The sequence below is a fragment of the Sturnus vulgaris genome, chromosome 11, assembly GCF_052056855.1.
Source record: "Sturnus vulgaris isolate bStuVul1 chromosome 11, bStuVul1.hap1, whole genome shotgun sequence".
Classification (NCBI taxonomy): domain Eukaryota; kingdom Metazoa; phylum Chordata; class Aves; order Passeriformes; family Sturnidae; genus Sturnus; species Sturnus vulgaris.
The window spans coordinates 4,716,280-4,736,983 of record NC_142253.1 but is presented as its reverse complement, the minus strand read 5'-3'; the positions used below and the strand labels follow the sequence as shown (position 1 = coordinate 4,736,983).

At 46.7% G+C, this 20,704-nt stretch overlaps 1 protein-coding gene across 3 annotated transcripts in view; it reads right to left on the bottom strand.

Moving 5' to 3' along the window:
- Positions 1 to 20,704, bottom strand: part of FRMD4B (FERM domain containing 4B) — a 77,540-nt gene that overhangs the window by 44,843 nt on the left and 11,993 nt on the right. The window contains exons 1-5 of one of the 3 annotated variants that reach the window (XM_088171277.1): positions 16,123 to 16,138; positions 12,875 to 12,940; positions 12,093 to 12,187; positions 10,510 to 10,602; positions 7,168 to 7,252 (exon numbers count right to left, since the gene is read on the bottom strand). In XM_088171277.1, the coding sequence (XP_088027403.1) occupies positions 7,168 to 7,252; positions 10,510 to 10,602; positions 12,093 to 12,187; positions 12,875 to 12,940 (339 nt within the window). In that variant the 5' untranslated portion in view covers positions 16,123 to 16,138. Of the gene's footprint in view, positions 1 to 7,167; positions 7,253 to 10,509; positions 10,603 to 12,092; positions 12,188 to 12,874; positions 12,941 to 15,649; positions 15,667 to 16,122; positions 16,139 to 20,704 lie in introns of those variants that run through there. The other 2 variants (XM_088171276.1, XM_088171275.1) reach the window with 2 other exon arrangements.

Here is a 20,704-nt window from a genome sequence, read left to right as displayed (position 1 = left end):
ATTAAAGCAGATTTAAAAAAATAAGCACACACAGGAACTGTCACATTTAACTCTTTAGAGCCAAAGCAAGAAGTGAAAGTGGACATGGTTTGTTCAAACCACATATAATCTCCAGAAGTTAAAGGCTGACAACAAAATAATTTCACCTGAAGATCTGAGAATTGAGATACCAACACACTTGTTCCCTCAAACTAATTCCCTAAAAATTTGTATTAGCCAAAGACACCCCCAAAAATGCACACACTATGATTGAATAGCCTCGAGACAGCCACAAGATTGAATATAATTACCAGTGATTACCAAAAGGTGATTTAAAAAAAGCTGAAAGAAGGGTGCAATTAGTCAGAGGGAAAAAAAGGACCTAAACGTCTACAAGACATCCAAACCAAGGCAGGCAATTAGCTGGGTGTGGACCCAGCACAAGTGAACAAAGCAGTGCCTGCACCCCTGTGCCCTCATCCAGCACCCCACCAGGGATGTAGAATCCTTGCTGTGTGTCCTGGCAGCCAGAGAGCTGGGCTGGCAGGCCCCAGCAGTGCAAAAAGCTTAGCAGCTTTTCCCTGTTTAAGGCTTTTTTTGACAGGCTGGGGAGGGCAGTGGGTGTTGGCCACAACCTGTTACACCACACAAGCTGTGCAGGAGGAACTGGGTCAGGCAGATCCTGTCACTCGGCCTGTCGGAGTGGCTGTGCTGGGTAATTAATTACTGCACAGAGACAAACTCTGGCAGCACATGGATAACCTCCAGCTTCAAACTGCCTGTCCCAATTACCAGCACTCACACCTACGTCTCAGTCCTGGTGGTGTCACCTGCTGTTCACATGCCCTGCGATGCACTGCAGCCACCATCCCACTCCCTCCTGCATCAGAGGCACCAAGCTCTGCTGAGCATCTTAACTGGGACTCAGTTCCCAAGGACAGAAACTCTGAGCTGAGAAAAAAACACAGCAAAGTGTCTGCCTCCAGCACCTCGGGGAGGTAAAGCAAAGCACAAAAGCAGCAGAATCCGAGCTGCTATAGGAGCAAATGAAAGTCTGCTCCTCCTGATCTTCCTCGGAGGAGCATTTCAGATTTCCACTTATGCTTCATTTCCCCCACGGGGCTCTACAGCCTGGGTGGCTCAGAAAGCCTCACAGCTGCTTCACAGCATTTAGGATGGTCCATGATATCTTCCATTCCATGCATGGAACCCCACAGTCCTTCACACCAAGCATAAAAGAGCACAGCCTGAGACCAAACACAGCTCAGTGCATGTGCAGATGCCAACAGAGCTCTTCCCTGGCCAGACCTGCTGCTTCCCACCTCAGGGGCTTAGGCAACCCAGCTCAAAAATAAAAGCTATTAGTGCCTCCTGGTAAGGAACAGCTTCAAGTTTCCTTGTTACACCCTTTATTTTGCTGTCTTTGCCAGCCACTCTCATCCATTTCCCTTTGCCTTTTGTGCCTCAGCCAACACTTAGGTGAAACTCCAGGGACAGGAGCAGCTACTCTGAGATTCACCTGCACAGTGCAACAGGAACACATTTACTGCTGCTTTTTTCTCATTAATACAAGAGTAAAAGCAGAGAATGGGGGAAAGGCATAAAGACTTCCCTGGTTTGCAAGCCAGGGTAAATAACAAGTGTCATTAACCTTAAAATATAATCACAGCCTTTCACTTTGCTACCCTAGCATCACAGTGAGATACCCAACACACACAACAACACAACTGCCTGAGCTGTCACAGCATCTTTGCTCTGTGGCCAGGACATCAAAGGTGCAGGACTCTTCACAGCAATTAACCCAGTCAAGGTGATTACATCGAGAGATGTGAGGCACGAAACTGGCTGCAAATCAATGACTCTCCATATCCAATGGGCCAGCCCAGCTGGGACACAACCTGCACCTTCCCAGGAGCCTCACAGTCCCTGGGGCACCATCACCCTTTACAGCAGGACTTGGAACGACCTCAGCACTCTCAGAGGAGGCCCTGGACTGTCCCCATACCATAGCCAAGCCTCTCCCCAAAGCCACCAGCACAGCCCCATGTGAGGACTCTGGGATGCCCCATGGAGATCTGCTAAACGACATCAGCGTGGGGTCCTGCCTCCCCCTCCTGTCAGTTTTTGTTCACAGGCTCCATCCTCCTCCTCTGCTGACATGCTGCTGTGAAGGCTGGGCCATGGAGGTGCATGGCAGAATCCACAGGACAGAACTGCTCTGGAGGAGCAAAAGGTCCTGCTGAACCTGAGCCTGGGCTTGACATGTGCGGTCTTTGGGAGCAGAAGAGCCAATTCAGGCAATGGACAGAGGGGATTTAACAGCCTTGGCAAGGATCAGACTGCACCGTGGTACAAGGCTACATGGGAACGTTCCCCTCTCCCTTGAGTTGGGGAAGAATTAGGAAATATCCATTATAAAGCTTTCGAGAGCTCTCTGATATATGGCCACTTTGCTCCCCATGAGCTGGGAGCCAGCCAGACTTTATGCTCACACCAGGGGTCTGTTTCAGCAGCTCTTCTTGGTAAGCACTGGTCTTCAGGCTGCCAAGTACTCACAAGCTCTGCTGTTCATGGAGCTATCACAGTTAGACTCCTCTGAAAACTTGCATTTCCTTTAACTTTTCCCTTTTTTTTAAGCAATTTTTACCAGTTCTTGAAACAAATGGGAACTTAAATAAACTCCCCAACACCCACAGATACAGAGGGAAAGGGGAACACAGCCAACTTGACCAAGATGTTCATTTACAGAACATATTTTAGGGCCTGGAAAAGACTCAACTGTATGGCTGCAGAGCTATATGGAGGCTAGCCCTAATGCATAATAAACTTGACAGTGCTTTGCTAGCCAAGTAGGGTGTTATTTTTCCAAACGTGGCTGTTTCAAAAGAAGAAAAGACTAATTTATCTTTCCAAATTTATCATCAGCATGTGCGTGACCAGTTCTGACCCACCTCCCTGAAAGCATCCCAGCTATGGTCATGGGCTGTGCAATAACACACTGAACACATTACACAGCTCCCTGTGCAAATACAGCCATTCTGAGATACCCACTTCACCTGGAACCGAGCACCAGGCTTCCACTCTCCTAAATTCCAGCTGTACAGTAGGTTTCAGACAGCTATAAATCTTAACCCAGCTTCTTGGAGTCAAGGATGGGAGAGAAGGCTTTTAAACTGAAGTTCCCACCGCTGAAGGTTTTCAGGCAGCGATACTCAAAGCCTTGGAAAAGAGAGGCATGCAAGAAAACGAGAGCCCAGATATACACAAAGCACTTCCAGCCTTTGCATTCTCACAAAATACATGTGGATAAACGAGTTTTTAACCAAGTCACTGGACTGCACTTCCACAGACCTGGATATATAATTATCACCAGCTCCCACCTCCTGCTCGGTGGTCCAAGCTGTTCCTGGCAGTGGGTGTGACTTCTCCAAGCTCCAAGAACGTGGATGCTGGAGAGCAGGAGCCAGGCAGCTGCTGGGACCACACAGGACTGAGAGGGCCTGGGGACTGCAGCACCAGAGGAAAATGGGCAGCTCGACTTGAAAGAAGGGCAGGGTGAGGGCTCTGGCAGCATGGGCTGTCTCAGCTGGATGCCAAGGTTTGTGCAGTGAGGGGGCACCAGATGCTCTGCAAGTGCAACAGCGAATATTGTGCTCTGCTCACAAAATGCAAAAGAGGCTTCACAAAAGTAAAAATGAGGTCTCAGCCCCCTTGGGCCTCAGGCAAAGGGGTCCCCCTTGGCTCCACAGGCAGAGGAGAGCACAGAGAACATCACAGGTCACAGAGGATGCACGAACCTGGCAGGTGCCAGCAAAGGTGCCAGAGGCACAAAGGAGCTTTGACTGTACAGAAGAGCACAGAGGTGGGGGAGTGGGTGGGGAATAGAAAGAAATAAATTTTTGTCAGCTGAGATTTTATTGTCTATCTCGTCCTTTCCTTACCAAAATGTCTACAGAGATTGCAAAATGCACAAGCCCCAGATTCCTCCAAGTCCTGGCAGGGTAAAGCAGCACCTGATTTGCAGAAAGGAGCAAAGAGATTGCAAGAAGGAATGTGGGGTTGAAGGGTGAGGAAGAGAATAATGGCTGTGCACGGCAGAACACCAAGCAAGCCTTCACCCTTTTCAGAGCTGTCATGCAGGTTTTGATTTCATTATTTATTACTCATAATCATATTTTGTAATATGTTATGTAACTAAGAATATAGTAATATGCTATAGTATTTACCCTAAATTTTGATTCATCTGGTACAAGATGGACAGCACACATGGTCCAGCAGCTCCAGCCTGATCCCAGAGGTGCTGAGCTTTCTTAGGGGGATTCCATTCTCTTTGATTAGATACAGCCACTTCCAGGATTTCACACACAAACATCTCAAATAATACTGTAAATATGTTTCTGATGCAGCCTCTGAACCTTGTAAGTCAAAGAAAAATCCCCTCCACAGGAAGGGCTGGCACAGAGCTTTGCCATTGTGCTGGCTGTGCTCACCCAAGCCTTTGTCTGGCTCTCCTGGAGTGTCCCAAGTGCCAGCAGGAGCACTGGCATGCCCATGGCACATCCAGGGCAGCATCAGCCTCTCCCTCCTCTGCTCAGGAAAACATCACTGTCCCCTAAAGACAGAAGCCATGGGAGCACAGGCACCCAAACACTGCTGTGCTGTCAACACATGCCAGTGCTCAGGAATGTCACAAGAGCACTCAAGCATCAGGCATCTGCACCACCCTGGATTTGGGTTCCCCCTATGGGGAAAAGCTGCAGTGAAAACTTTGGAAACACCTTTGTGAAAGCCAAAAAACACGACTGACTTTTAAGCAATCTTATCCACACAGGTCTTAGCACACCCCAGGTATTGCAGCATTGATCCCAAACCACATTCCTGGCCCACACAGAGCACAGGCTTCACACAGAGATCCAGGTTAGGATATTGCCCTGGCAGGGCATCCTCTGGCACTGCCTGTGCACTGGGAGCTCTCCTGAGCACATGGGCTGGGTGTGGGCTCCTGCTTTTTGACACACTGGGGTTTCCCCACTCCAAGAATGCAGCAAGGAAAGGAAAGAGAGGAAAAGAAAAATAAAGCAAAAACAAAAAGCCAAACTGAGACAGGTCTAACCTTCTGGAGTTGGATTAACGACTGAGAAATGCCAGGGAACATTCCTGGCTGTCATCAGTGACCATCAGCCACTTGTCTCACAGAGTTGAGGATCTGTTCCTATTCAGACTCATCCCATGGCTCCATCCCTGCCCCACAAAGGAGCCAGCAGCACCACAGGAGAGGACAGGCTGTGGGAGCACATCTAAGGAGCCTTTGTGCATCCTCCTGTCCACATCCCAGGAGCTCAGGATGAGGGTTGGCCCCACCTGCCCTTCATGGCTACTTGAAATCTAGAGAGTGACCTGAAGTTTGTCACGTAGAAAGAATATTTTTACAAGAGTTAATTGGAAGGTTAAAAGCTAATTGAGAGTTGATGAACTGGCTCCTGCTGAAGGAGCCACAGGCTTGAGCTGGGCTGTGAAACTTCCAGCACAGAGAGGGCTGCAGGCAGAGCCAGGCATCCCCAGCTTTCCCTATGTGCTGAATCATCTGGTGCTGCCCAGAGATCCTTCTCCCAGGAGGAAGTGATGCTCCTCATCCTCATCCTTCTGCTGCCCACAGAAACTGGACACAACAGAAACTCTCTGCTTCTGGCAGTTTTGCTTGCAGGAACAGGGATGCCACACTTTGGGTTGCCACAATTAGAGCACACACCTTGCAAGCCATAGAGAAAAAAAGAGCCAGCCTGCCTTCAAACTTCTGGGTTTTCCTTCTCTTCTCCTTTGACTTCTGATATGCTTCTGATATACATACACATAAAGTAGCAGCCAAATGTTTTAATATTGACTAGGGTTTGTTTCAATAGCAGTGGCATTTTCCACATTCCATCCCAAAACCAGTCCCATTTTCCAATTCCAAAATTAATTGTGCTACCTTATCTTGTTAAACTGCTCCAGTTAAGGAACAATTTAAGGATGGCTACAAGCTGCCAAGACTCTTCATTTTAAGTGGCATATATGTCAAATAGAGATTTGCTTTTTAATAACCATAACCAGTGAGGCCCCAAGTTCTTCAAGCATTTTTCAAACTTCAGCATGCTGTAAAAACGCACCAATTTCCTTCACTCTTCCAGAAAGCAATTCCTATACAAAGCAGAGTCACAGCTCTGCCATTAACCACTTTCAGGTTTCTATATTCTTCCATAAAATAATGAACACTGGATACTGAGTAAGAACCCTCCAAAATCTGAAGCATAAAGGTAAAATCTTTGGCTGGCTACACTGAGCTCCACCACCAGTTATTGGTACAGGATTGTTTCCCAAGGAAAGGTTGTAAGAACCAGGTGACCCTCTCAGACTGATTGAACCACGAGTGAGAACAAAAGGCACCAGAGTTTGACGTTAACTGGAAAATCCCAGAAGCATCAGAGTAAAGTTCATTGAACTGCAGCTGTGTAGGGACATGGCAAGGTTGGCTGTCACACCACTCTTATTCCAGACCAAGATGTACCTGCAGCAAATCAGCCTTATTCTTTAAGATTTTGACTGCCACATCATCAGTGTACTTTTATTTTATGTATTTTACTAATCTGAATATTTTAAGGTAACAGTGGAAGCTTTTCAACCAGAAAGTAAATAGAGAAAATACTCCAACAACTGGTTGTGATTGCTACTTCATAGGATTTACTATTACTATTTACTGCTACTTTATCTCACTAAATTAAGGCAGGAAATAAAGGAGTTAGGGACCAAATCCACAACACAAGACCCTTCTCACAGGCCTTTTGTTCTTAAGACAAGTTTGATTCAAGGTCAGTAAAGAGATGCTTGCCTTGAATGTTGGAGGGTGTGCCACTGAGCTGAGCCTACTTGGAAAGTTACAACCTGGATTTCAAATAACTTAAAAGCTTTTAAGACTCACTGTAGAGCACTGAGCACACAGCAGGGCTGTGAAAGCAGGAATAGGAAACCATCATCAGCCTTACCCATTTGCATGAAGCATCAGCATTCAAGGCAAGGAGAGAGTCAGCACGCTGAGATCTTAATACTTCAATTAGTTCTAGAAATCAGACACAGCTCCTACCAAGTTCTCAGGACTGAGTATGTGGCAGAGGAGCAATAGAAGAGAGATGCACAAGAAGCTCCAAGTCTTACCTGGTGTACGCAGGACTTGGCATTCAGAAAAAACAGCTCTACTGTGGTTTTGTCCTTGAGAAAGGAAATGCTTTCAATGTAGAACCTGAAAATTAAAAAAAGAACCAAAAATATGAGTTACTCTCTTGAATAGGTTTCATCTTCCTCCCAAGTAATTTTATTTCCTCAGTGTTTTGTTCTCTAGCAATAAAATAGCACAGAGGAACTATGAGCTACTGCACTTAATTTCCTGCCTTTTAGGAGGGAACAAGCAGAAATCACAGCCTGTGAAAGCACACAGGGAACAGGGACTCCTGATTCAATACATCCTGGATATCTGATGACTTTTCAAATGAGATGAAAACCCTGTCGAATGCTACAGGAGCAAAGCCCACTCCTCCTTAGGTAAAGTCACAGCAACGGAAAAAACAACTCCAGATGTGTTGGATGTGGGGAAGCCAGTCCAACACTCTGTTGGAGGACAGGGGCTGCTGGCAGCCCTGCAGGACCACCTTCCTTCCAGGAGGAGAGCAGAAATGTTAATAAGAGCCAGGTCCAGATGCTCCCACTAAATGCTAGGCAGAAAACACAACTCTTTTACAGGCAAGCAAAGAGCTGGAGCACCACTGCCTCAGCAATGCAGATCAGCCCAGGCTTCCCAATGTCTTGTCCTTGAGAGCAGGAGGGCTGGATGACCCACACAGGCAATCAGAACCAGACCAATCTCTCCCACAGCCCCATCCTGCTCCTGAGGCTCCTGACAGCCTCAAGCTCCATCCCCTGACTTTTGCACTGATGATCGTCTTGGCATGGATGACTTGCAAGATATTTGAGCAAGTCCCCAGCAGCACAGAGCATGTGGTAGGGAGCAGTAAAGCTGGGACCTGCCACACATCAGGAACATTTGCATTTGTTTATGCTGTCACTTCAGGAAAGTGATACATTAAATAGTAATTGCTTTAATATTTCACATTCCTACAGCGTGTTCCATCAAATTAATTTTGAAGCACTCTCCAGAACGCCTCTGCAGATAATTTACCCATTTCACAGGCATGCAGCCTGTGCAAGGGGCAGCCCAGCAGCCTGCCCCAGACATTTGAAAAGTTGTTATGTATTTCCATGAGTCACCTTTCCCCATGAACTCTACGAGCCACAGGTATTTCCACCCTCTCTTGATCTCACCTGCTATATTTTTTTTTCAACACCTTTGCTAAACTTTACTTTAAATACTCTTGAGTGCTTCTCTTCAGAAATGCCGAGCAGAGGGCAGGATCCACACTTCATCCTTTCCCAACCTGCTGCCAGACCAGCCCTTCACAGAGAAGACCTTTCTCAGCCTGCTAAAGCCTTCACTGCACCAAGACGTGATTTTTCTCAGCTAATGACCTCACTTGCACTTCCAGTTTCTTTCAGCCAGGGTCAGGGGTGGCTGACTTACCCTCAGAAGCAGGACGGTTGTGGTTCTGAAGGGAGGAAGCTCCCAGTTCACTCCTGGTACAAAGCTGTAGGATCTAAGGATCTATCTATGTAGGATGCTGTAGGATCTACAGATTTAGGGTGAGGGACCGGGGGGCACTGCCCCTAATCCCAGCTGTGTCCCTGTGCTCTATTTCCTTTGTGGTACAAGCTGTACCTTCTTATCACCCCAGTACAGATGGGGAACACTGGAGCACAGAGATAAGGATGTTCAGGGCATGGCAGGCACATTTGGGAACACCATAACATCCACATTCTGCTTCTACTTCCGATGCTGTCAGCACTCTTGAAACTAAAATGGCTTTTCTCAAAGTCCTCATTCTGCATCATAGAGCCCTTCAGCTGAGTGTACCATCCTCTGTGACTGGATTGAGCTTATGCCAGCTGGCAATAATTAAAATCTCCAAGGATTATCACGTTTCCTTATTGAACAACAAAAGCTCAGGGATGAGAAGCAATGAAGAAAAACTAGGAATTGAAGATTCCTCCATTTCCAGTAATGCAACTGGAAACTGCAGGTTTTCAAGTGGCTTTTCTGCTGGAATATCTATTTCCTATGGATCAGGCAGTCTCTGTAGTGCTAATTATTGCTGTATCTTCCTCCTCCTGCTCTGCATCTCACTGCCCACCTCCTTGGTTACCTGGTTTGTATCTCATGACCCCAGAGTAGTCAGGCTTAAAATTCCCTTGTAAAAGTTGATCTTTCCAAGGCCACTCCTCACACATAAACTCTTGCCCAAGTCTCTGCACACCCTGTCCTGTTGAGGAGCATCTTGCAACAGAGAATGCCGAAATGAACACCATGAGCAAACAGCATAAATTCCAACCAAAGAATGCTCTAAGCTACAGGATTGCCTTCACAGCTTTCTTGGGCAGCCACAGGCTTTGGTCTCCCAGATCCTGATCAAGCATTGTAAGCACAGTGAAGAGCCCATCATCCCTTTACAAATGGAACTTTTTCTTCCTGCTAAGTGTGGAAGAGGAGCTCTGAACACCATCACACACCAGCACGTATCCAGCCAGAACAAAGTGCCACTTGTTTGTCCCATTCCCTTGATGACCAGCGGGGGACAAGGGGAGGAGCTGGTGCCAACCGACCCAGCTAAACAAGAGGCTCTGCCTTGGAAGTGCTTCAAATAATTAAGCACACAAGGCATAAATTTACCCAGATCTGAAAAGCAAATGAGGTCAGTCTGCTCTCACGTTCCCTCAGACTGCAAGGAAAACAAAAACTCCAACAATATTAAGAATATGATGCTTGATCTTTTCTGCCAGCACAGCACTGTTTCGTAGGACGTGAGTTTTTTTCAGGCCCTTAACCAGCAGAGCTTTGCCAGCAACAGCCCTAAAGTAATGCAATTACATTGGCCAAAATCACCATTTTGCCAGGGATTTTATTCTTTCCTGGGGACTGATTAAGCTGTGAGCAAAACAGTCATCTGCAATCCCTTTAAAGTACAGACAACCCTTAAGTAAACAGAAGGAAAAAAGTAAGCAAAATTGTTTGAATAAACTCTTGCAATTTAGCGACTCAAAGACAAGTCAGGCCAAGAAGATGTTTAAAATAGGCGGTTTTAAACAAAACAAACAAAAAAAAACCAACAAAAAAAAAGCAAACAAAAAACAACAACCAAAAAACCTCAGACCCACCCTAGGAATAATGTCCTAGTAACAGTTTAAAAAGTGGCAAGTTCCAATCTACTTTACTTCATAGTTAAATACAAAAGAGAGCAGCACTTAGCCAGGGCCTAATCTCCTTCTAAAAATAACACATTACTTTGACATTTATTTCCTTTATCAAATCTGTAATCAGTTCCTTAAAACAAAACCCCCTGGTGATAAATAAACCCAAGTGGTAATGTTTGCTTGGTGGAAACAATTACTCACCTAACGGCAAAGTACAAAGTTGCTGGCCCTGGTTTCTTGGGCAAGTCATGGTCCAGGACACGGTGATCCAGCTGCAGCCAGACACTCTGACCTCTATGGAAATAGGTTGGGGAGAAGGTTAAAAACTGGGATGGAAAATACAGAAATTGGTTCTTTTCAGTGCCCCTGTTTACTCCAAGTGCTGCTTTAAAAAGTTCAACACTCAGCTCCAAGGCAGGCAAACATCTCATCAAATGACTTCTTTATTTTTCCTAACCCTTAACCCTGGCAAGGCTGAGCCATGGGTGCCCTCCAGAGGCCACACACTCCCTCCAAGCACCCAGCCCTGTGCATACACCCAGGCAGGCCCTGGAATGCCACTGGGGAAGCTGACAGCTTTTAGATAATGCCCTGGCAGCACTTTAAACCTCACTGTGACTCAGTGCCAGCAACCAAAAACATCCAGAAGAATTTCATGGCAGCTCTTCTGGGGGAAAAAATAAGCTAAGTATGAACAGTATCCTCAAGGGATTTACAGAAGAGCTGGGGGGAAGTATTTTCCAACAAGTGAAAGGACAAAGATGTGGCAAAAATATTCTAGTGATAGCCCAAGGTGTGAGTGGCTGGTAAAAATAACAGAGTGCTGGGGTCAGGGCCCCAGAGGGAGCAGCTCCCAGCAGCTCCATGAGCTCCAGTGTGTCCCCAGGGCCAGTCCTGTACCTGCACTTGGGATGTGCCTCAGCAGGGTGGCCCCAAGCACAGCTCTGATGGGATTTGTAGGTGAAAGCTTCCATCCAGGACTGCATAAAAAGTGGCAATGGAGAGCAGCAGGAACTAACGTTATCCCCACTAGACAAGAGGTTTATTTAGGGGCTGTATTTGTGCACAGCTCCATGTCCCCACTGCCCTAGGCACCTCTGCTCCAGCTTTTTTGGGGGAGCTGAAGGTGACTCCTCTGGAGATGCTGGCCCTGCAGCCAGCAGATGTGGAGAAGCATTTCAGTGCCCTGCTGAGGGATGAGCCTGAGCACCAGATGAGATTGCAATGAACCCACTGACTCTGGAGAATGCCATGGAACAGATCTCCAGAGCTGGACAGAGCATCACACCCGGGTTTGGACAGAGGAAAGTGGTTCCGGGGCAGGACTAACCTCACAGCTCACTCTGCTTGGGACATTTGGGGTTAAAAGGCTCAGTAATACGTTCGAGATTCAGGTGCAAAGCAGTAGGAGCAATTCATTTTGGAAATAAATGCAAAACCTTTTTGTTGTTACTAAAAGTGCAGAGGAGGAAAGCTGAGGGTGTTCACATGGGAAATTATCACTGAATCAGTTTTTTCACCATGTGAGACAAATATGAAATGTGAAATCATCAGGAAAATATTTTACAAGGATTCTCTGGTTTGTGCCCAGAAGATATTTTCCAAATATTTTCTATTTCGTGCCTTTGCCTTTCCCCGGACAAGTAGCACAAGCATAAGGTAGAAAACTTTCTTCTTTGAAAGAAAAAGTCATTTTTCCATCATGACAAGCAGCCACAGTATCAGAGATAAGGTTTCACATTGTAATAATGACACAGCTGTTTAAAATAAATAAACATACTCACGTATCATCGATAAATGTTATCCCAAAATACTCCTTTTCTTTCAGGTTGAAATGTGAGGCCACCAGATCCAATAACTCCCGAGACAAAAGTTTGGGCTATTGGAAGAATAAAAATAATTTTATTCAGTCCAGGCTTTTAATATAAAACAAAATTTTCCCGTGCAAATACTGGTATTTCAGTACATATGGCCATGCTAAAACCCTGTTGTACAACTGAATGGAGAAGTGACATTTCAGACTCAGGGTGTCTCAGTGGAGCTGTGTGGAGCATGGAGAGGCAATTTTGTGCTTAATCCATGACATTAAGCTGAACAGCACAGACTTGAGTGCTGCTTTCCTCTTTCTGGGGGAGAAGGCCACATCCCAGGCTTTCCTGCACTTACAGCAGGAAGGATTTTCTAATTAAGAACATACTGTGTAGTGCAGCATCTCGTGCTTTGAGTTCTGTTACGGGAATAAAACATCCTCAAGACCACAGAGTTTTCTTCCCATCTAAATGACAAAAAACACCACCACAAGAGGTGTGTTTAATATGCTTCATGAATTTTGATGAAAGCAAAAACCGAATTCAGAACTGATTTGCCCACGATGCACGGGGAAATCCTTCAGCCAATCCAGGTGTCAGGAGAAGCACATATTGTCTCAGCATGCTTATTCCACTCCTGTGAGCTTTTCTACGAAGAAGTTTAACTTTTCTTCAACCCTCACTTCATCTCCCTCCCAAAAAAACAAGCAGAGAAATGTGGCACTGGCTGCCCGTCCCCAGAAGAGCGAGGTCTGTACCTGAACCAGCAGCTCCAAGTTCCTGTCATCGAGGAGATGCACCTGGCAGTGCCGGCCCTCGGTCATCTGCAAAGACAGCAGCACAGCCCTGTCAGGAAGGGCAGGGTTCCTGGCTTGCACCAGAGCATGTGAGGCTTGGGGACAAGGGCATTGTGAAGCAAAAGTCTGATTTTGATGGCTAAGGGAATTGAATATGGAGCCGAGCCCTTCTCCAAGGACTCTGGCTGGGGAGCTGCCTCAGCTCTCTCAGTTCATGTCAACTTCAAGCTGGAATTAAGGGTGCTTAGCAGCACTCAGGATCAGATAAAAAAATATCTGTAAATGCTGTGAGAATTAAATGTGAGGATGAACCAGCCTAGCACAGGCTTTTGCTCTGGCGAGGAGCAGCTGACCAGGGACCCAGGAAACCCAGATCCATCCAACCCCTCCCTGCAGATGGGTCAGGTCCACTGACCTGTGTCTAGAAGAGATGGAGTCTGTACCAGCACAGTAACATTTTCACTTAGACAGCTACTGAAAGTCATCACTTCCATGGGATTCTTACATAGGGGCTGCACACATCAAGAAGGTGCTTGAACTGCACAACTAAGAATGGGATGAGCTTTGCAATCCCTGATGCTATATCTGAACCACCTCTTTCATGTCACATTTATCTACTGCAAACGAAGTCTCTTCCTCTCTTTAGGAGGCAAGCAATTCAGAAATAGCTGCCCATTATGCCCTTTTAATATCTGCCCTTTGAAATCTAATACATTTCAATGAAAGCTTTTACATTATTTAATATCTGTTCTAATTCTGGCCCTTTCAGCAGCTCCAGTGAGGACCAGCTTTTCAACACTCTCCGGGTGAGAGCTGGTGAAGGAAACCTGGCTCTCATATAGGCTCTCCCAGCCTCAAAGTAACTCATTTTCCTGACAGCACAAGCTTCCAGCCGACTATAAATTGTGAGCTGTGAGCAGAGGCCGGGGGTGGTTTGCTTAGACAGGGGATCCCAAGAGGATTAAACAGTAACACGCGATGGTTTCCCCTTTCACATCCCTCTGGCTCCGCTGGGATAGGGACAAGGACAGGGCTGAGCTGTAGTGCCATCAGCACCTCTCATCCTGCCCCCGTGCATGCTGCACGCCCAAGCCTTACAGAGACTTCAAAATAAACACAATTTATACGTGATTACAGCCGCACAGACCTCCCACCTCTGCACAGCGAGGGCTGCCCAGACACAGCCGCTCTGCCCCGAGCACCCAAATCAACAAAGCTTCATTGTTCCGACTAACTGAGCTCATTTGGACCAAGAGCCGAGAGGGAGTGTCCTCCTGAGGAGCTGTGCAAGCAGGTCAGGGATCAGCGTCTGCAGGCACAACTCCCTGGAGTGTCCGGGAAAACTGCGCTGCAGCATCTGTGCATCAGCACCGGCAACTGCGGGCACTGCTGAGCATCACAAAACAGCAACACTGCCGCAAGGACCATTTGCAGAGCGGGTCTAGAGGAGAGAAATCCCTTCCTTCCCCTTTGTCTTGCTGCTACGACCATGAATTTGTACACAAGTGCCGGGTGAGGAGTGCCGCATGGTGCCCGCAGCAGTTCAGAGCGCTCCTGCTCCACCCTGGAGACAGCAGCGATTTCACCGCTGCATCCCTTGGTGCTGCACCCTGCAGAGCATCATCCCCCGTGCCCTGCACTCCCCTCAAGGTACCCCCCAGCCATCCATCCCTCGGGTTCTGGAAGCAAAGCTGCACCACCCCAGCTCCAGCTTGCAGCACGCTCGCTGAGATTTATCTGCTGCCCAAACACAGCGCCCAGAGCCCTGAAATCCATTGCGATCCACTCCCAGGTCCATTTCTCCCCGAGAGCTGAAGGGAACGTGGCAGGCTCATAACCAAGTGCCCATTACTACCAATTAATCATTTCATCAGCGCACCCTTCAAGGTGGAGCACATTTCTGGCTCTGACACACTGTTACCAATCTGCCCCTGTTGCGAAGTGTCGAATCCAACGGTGTTTTTAAATCATTCCCCATCTGTTGCCCAGAGATAGCACGAGGGTTGCCATTATTTAATTGCGAGCCGCTTTAGCTTTCACCCAGTGAAATCACATCAATCACTTCTGACTGTTTTAATTGCCTCTGTTGTCTGTTGTTAAGTAAAAACAGTTTCTGTTATAGCAAACACATCCACAAAGCCCCGTGCTGAGGAGAAAGAAAGGTACCTGGAAGGATTAAAACATACCAAGCATCATCCATGCTTCAATTCAGCTATCCAAGGTAACTTCAAAGCACCTCAAAAGTAAATAAATCTCATGACACCCCTGAAGATAGACAAGATATAACTATCCCTCATTTTATTGATGAAACAACATAAGGAAGCAGCTTAGAAGTCTCACTTACAAATATAGATACAGACAACATTTAAAGCCTGAGACACCAGGAATCTTTCCCCAGAAATCACATATCCACCTCCCAGAGCAGTGGGAATCTCAGTCAAGGAGTTGCAGAAGATGCCAAGGTGCCCAGTGACAAAGCACTGTGAAATGCCTTTGCTATGACAAACCTGGCAGCTCCCACCTCCATCCCCAGAGCTCTGTGGTCACCCCAGGAACACTTCATCCCACGGACAAAGCCACAGGACAGCAATGTCCAGAGCCATGAAATGCCTGTGGCTGTAGCTCTGAGGGGAGCTGCTTGCACCCCTCTGCCCCCCAGCCCATTCCTGAACACCTGGGGGTCACACTCCTGCTAAAGCATCTTCTCCAGCCAGGATGAGACACAGGGATACTCACTGTGACACCACAGCCTGCTCACATCTGCTGGTGTGACCATCAGGTCTGCATCTGTAGGCTCCAATCCCTGAACAAAGCAATGTTAACCTGGACAGTCGGAGCCCTTCTCCTCTCCTGCACACCCAAAGCTTCAGCCACCAGCACCCCAGTTCCTGCAGCTGTGCAGGAGCTCACTCCAAGTATCCCCACCCCATTCCTGATGGGGCAGAGAGCACTTCACTTGGCTCACCCCGTTCTTACAATCAGAAGAAAATCACTCCAAATTACTATCACAGGGAAGCACAAGCCATCCTACATCAGGAATGTCGCCCACCAGAGAGGTCATCTCCAGGAGACAGCTCTCCCCTCACATCCAGCTGCCTCCCTGTGCACACAGGGCTCTGATGCACAAAGCAATACTCACATTTCACAACCCTTTTCTGTACAGGAGGTAGAACCAAAAGCTTTGGAAGCTATTGCAGCTGCAAGCTCACCTCACAAGGTTTGGAGTGTCAATCTCCTTCCAGCAGTCCTGTACAGTCCCAGGTGTGACATGACTGTGCCACAGCACAGTCACAGGTACCAATAATCTGGTCCCATCCTCTTGCCTGGAGAAAAGCTTCATAAAGAGACTTCCATCACTTTCATCAATGGATTTTGGTCAGGTAAAGGTGCCTCCAGCTCAGCAACTGGAGAATCTGAGCTCCTGGGGCCGGAGCAGCAAAAGATTCCTTTTTAACTCCCCCTTTAAATGACACTGGTGTGATTTATTTGATTTATTCCCCACAGCACATCCGCTTGCAGGTCCGTTTCCTCAGGCTGTGGGAAGGGACTTGTGCTGTGTCCCAACTCCCAGGGCACCAGGCTCCTCAAAGACCCAAAGCCCTGGAGCCCTTGCTGATACATTTTCTTTCATCTTTAATTCAGGACACCCCGCTAATCTGAACAATATAATTGATTTTCCCTCTGTTGGACCAATCCATCACGAGATGAGCACAGCTGTCTGGCTCAGTCAAGAGCTGGTGTGAACAGTCTTGAGATATTTATACACACACATCTGTTTTCAGCTTATTCTCGTTGATTTGGCATTGTCTGTACAAATGAACAATTTTTGCAACATGCCCTCAGATTGGTTTCTTAGCAGTTATTTTTAAAAGCCTGCTAATATTTAAGCTATTATTCAGTAAAAGAAGTAGCAGCATAAAATTCTTGAAGCATCTCTGTGTCTCATCTCATTCCCAATAGGAAATTAGGAGAGAGACATTACACAGCCTTATTTTTGGCAAAACCATACCGAGAGACTGGGAAACAATAAAAATCCAGCATCCCAAAGTCACTTGTATTCTCTGTACACAAGTGAACAGCAAAACCTCAAAAATGAAGAGAATTGAAAGGAGACACTTTCCACTGCAGAAATACTTGATACAGTTATATTAAAATATCAAAATATTGCAGCTCTCCTAATTTACAGGCTGTCAGCAATAATCTGATTCACCCACATCTTCAGTAAAAAAGGCAGATAATGAATGGAAATAAACAATTCTCCAAATATCCATGTGTAGAAATTAAAGCATATGGTGAGATTGTGACTCGACATAGAAAATTAGCATTATCATAAAGGTTTCATTAGCTGGGAGGAAACAACATTTTGTCCTTCTTTTTTTGTCACAAAAAATTATAACGAATTCTCCATCTAAAATCATCAAAGCAGATTTTCCAAAACATCCATCCTTTAAAAATAAAATCAGCAAGGCAGAGGGAAGAAAACCTACATTTTGGCTACTTAGACCAATTCCCTACAATATCCTGAGCCTGACTGCTTTTTTGGGAAAAAAGCACATGCAAGATATTTATGCTGTTTCTCTTGGAGAGAAACATCCTCCCTATGCAAAGCTGGTTCTTACATGCAATATTTTTAGACATCCATGTGTGTCATCACGTTAGGGAAAAAATAAGAACAAGAAAAGAGTAATTAGACAGGGTGTAAACAGGAAATCTCAAAAAAACGCCAAAATCCTTAAGCCAAAAAAAGAGCTGTCAGAATAGCACATCTCCTGAAGGGAAGCTTAGGAATGGAGAATCATGAAAGTTCTGGGTGAGGAGCAAACCCCAGTGTGTTGTATTCCCTCTAGGTCAGATTTCTCCCTCCTAGAACTGGGCAAGTTACAGAGAAGTCACTTGGCCTGTCACTGACTTCTATTTTCAAGCCTTTTTTTTTTTTAAGGTCTAGAGACAGGAAGAAAAAAAAAAAAAAGCCCCAACAAAACCCAAACCCAAAAAACTCTGTGGCCAAAGAAGAGAGGATTATATGTAAGCTGCACATAATTAAGACAAAACTGGGAGCTGTTTCTGCCAGTGACAGGCTCAGAGCTCTGTGTGTGCATCTCAGCTGCTCTCCCTGGGGATGTGCCATGGTTTGGGCTCAGCAGCCCTGGTGTGCAAACACAGCACCACGGAGTAAGAGCAACCTGCCCAGGGACAGGGTGAGCCAGGGTCCTGCAGCCACCTAAACACTCATCAGCAAAATCCTCACCCACATCTAGCAAGGCTTCACACCTTTAATAGCCTGAACTCCATGAGAAGTCTTTTAGAAAGAGCAAACTTCTCCTCCCAGTTCTCCTCTAGCCTTCCTCCCAAGAGAAACCCTTTTGTTCAGGCCTGGGTGCTCCTGGAAACATCCCAGTGTGACACCAGGGATTTGGTCCCAGATGCACTGAACTGTGCATGTTATTTCCATGAGCTCCTGGCAGGGTAACCATGTGAAATTAAAGCAGATGAATAGCTCCAAAAGATACTTTATAGACAGGAAAAAAACACCTGTACTGACGCACCCAGTGATGAGAGAGAAAGGGGAACCATTTTCACTACATAAATGGCCAGCATAAAGCCTTAAACCTGCAGTATGAAAAGTGAGAAATTGGACTGTGGTACCTCATTAGTACATAGATTATAAAAATTGGCTCATTTATCCTGAAACAGGCACACCAGAGTGACTCAGGCAGTCAGAGTACTGAAGAAAATAATATAGATAATAAAAAGCCAAAGAGCAAAACTCCCTCTCCCAGAAGACAATGCTGTCCCTTTGCACAGATTCCACAAAGCCTGTGCCATCAGGGCATCCCAAAATACTTCCATCCTGCTTTTGACAGTGACTCAGAAGCAGCAGCACTGCTTTCCAGGTGCACAAGCCTAGAGCACCAGCCTGGATCTTTAAAGGATTTCATGTCCAAATCCCTCCCTGAGCTGCACCTAACCACCCATTAAAGCATCACCAGTAATTTCTTGTAAAGGTTCTGGGTTTTTTATCCAAATTTCTCTTCTGTAATTCATAAGCCTGTAAGAGATTTCAAAGCTTAATACTAAAGCCCCTACACTTCAGATTTTCATTGGCATTTAGGTGGTTTTTTCCTTTGGTTCTGAAGGCATTTAGGATCAGCTCCTCAGCTGCCTCAGATCAGCACTGCTTCACTGACTTTGGTACAGCCAGCCAGCTTATGTCTGGCCCCTGAACGTGCACAGCCTGATCAAAATGTGAAATCACATGCAATAATGTTCTGCAATAAGGAGGTGCCCTAACCAGGCACAACTCAGGAAAATAAAAGCCTTTGCCTGTCCTTCTGGAAGGAAGGGGCCTGCATGCAGCTGGGGGGGAAGAGGGAAAAAGTTATAATGGTTTAAATGACCTCAGAGTTTCCTGGTGTGTCTGTTGGGAGAGCAAAGCTTCATCGTGTTCCAGCCCTTGGAGTCACTCAGAACTTTAAGGAATAAGCAGGAAAATAACAGGCAGAAGTTTGGGGCTATACCAACATTGCTGTGGAAGCTTTTTAAACAATCTGCAGAGATCTCCAAAAACACCATGATGCACATTCTAGGGAGGCTGTCTACAACCCACAGGTCTTCCCTGACCACTGTAGGTGTCATCACTCAGTGTCCCATTGTGGGAGGTGCTCAGGGTGAAACTGATGGATGAGAATTGGAAATGCTCCACTCTCCCACGAGTGAGGATCTGAGGAAGGGAAGCATTGCCCCAACCCACTGCCCCATCCCACCCCACTGTGTGCCTCTCCAGCAGCTCCTTTGCCACAGAGCAGTGCAGTGCCCTCCCCTCTGGACTCACTGATACCTCCTGCACTGCCCAATGGGCCAGCTCTGCTTCCAAAAACTCCTTATCCCCAGTCTGCTCACACCAGCCAGGGCAGCCAGTGGATTCCTGCCACAACACCACAGTCTGGCTCACAGACACAATAAACCTGCAGTGATCCCTTGGAGGGCAGTGGCAGAGCTCCCACCAGCTTTATGGGGGCAGACCATGTCTCCAGACATACTGCCTCTCCTTCCTAATCTTAAGTCATAAAGAAGCCTTTGGCTGAAGTCCTGTCTCCACTGTAGTCAATTAATTTTGTCATTAATTTTAATAGGGTCAGGATTTTGCCTTAAATCATTTGTTATCTCACTATTAACCTTTAACAGAAGCCAGTGTCTGCTTAATGTTAAATAGCCAGTGATGCTCCACAGTGGCTGGCTGCATCTTCCATCCTTTGTGCCTTGGCAAATCACCCTGTAGGACCCACCAGGTGACTCCAAGTGCCACCCCCATCCCTCCCAAGGGCTGCAGAGGCCACCCTGGCTCTGCACACTCATGAGATGTTTACCCACAGCAACTGCAGGGACTGTGCATAGCCATTCCCAGGCCTCAGGGTATTCTCTTTCTCAGGATCAGCCAGGCAGGGACAGACACTTAAAGCCATAACTGAATGACATGCACAGAAATAACATTTTAAGATGAGACAGACTGGAGAAAAGCGCAAGCTTTGCACTTTGATGCCCCTTTGATGATGCTCTGCATGGAAACGTTGGCTCTGCTGAAGTTTGGCAATAAACTGAAGATAAAACACAGTGCAGAACAGGGGGCTGAGAGGCTGCCTGGGTTGCATGGCACCTTCCTAAAATAGCCATGTGAGTTGGAGATAGGATGAAAAAACTGGCTCCTGCAGAGCATCAACTGACTTTCATATAAGCCCCACCAGCTGAGCCAGTGAAAAAGTCTGGCACAGGAACAGCCCAAGTGCTCTCCCT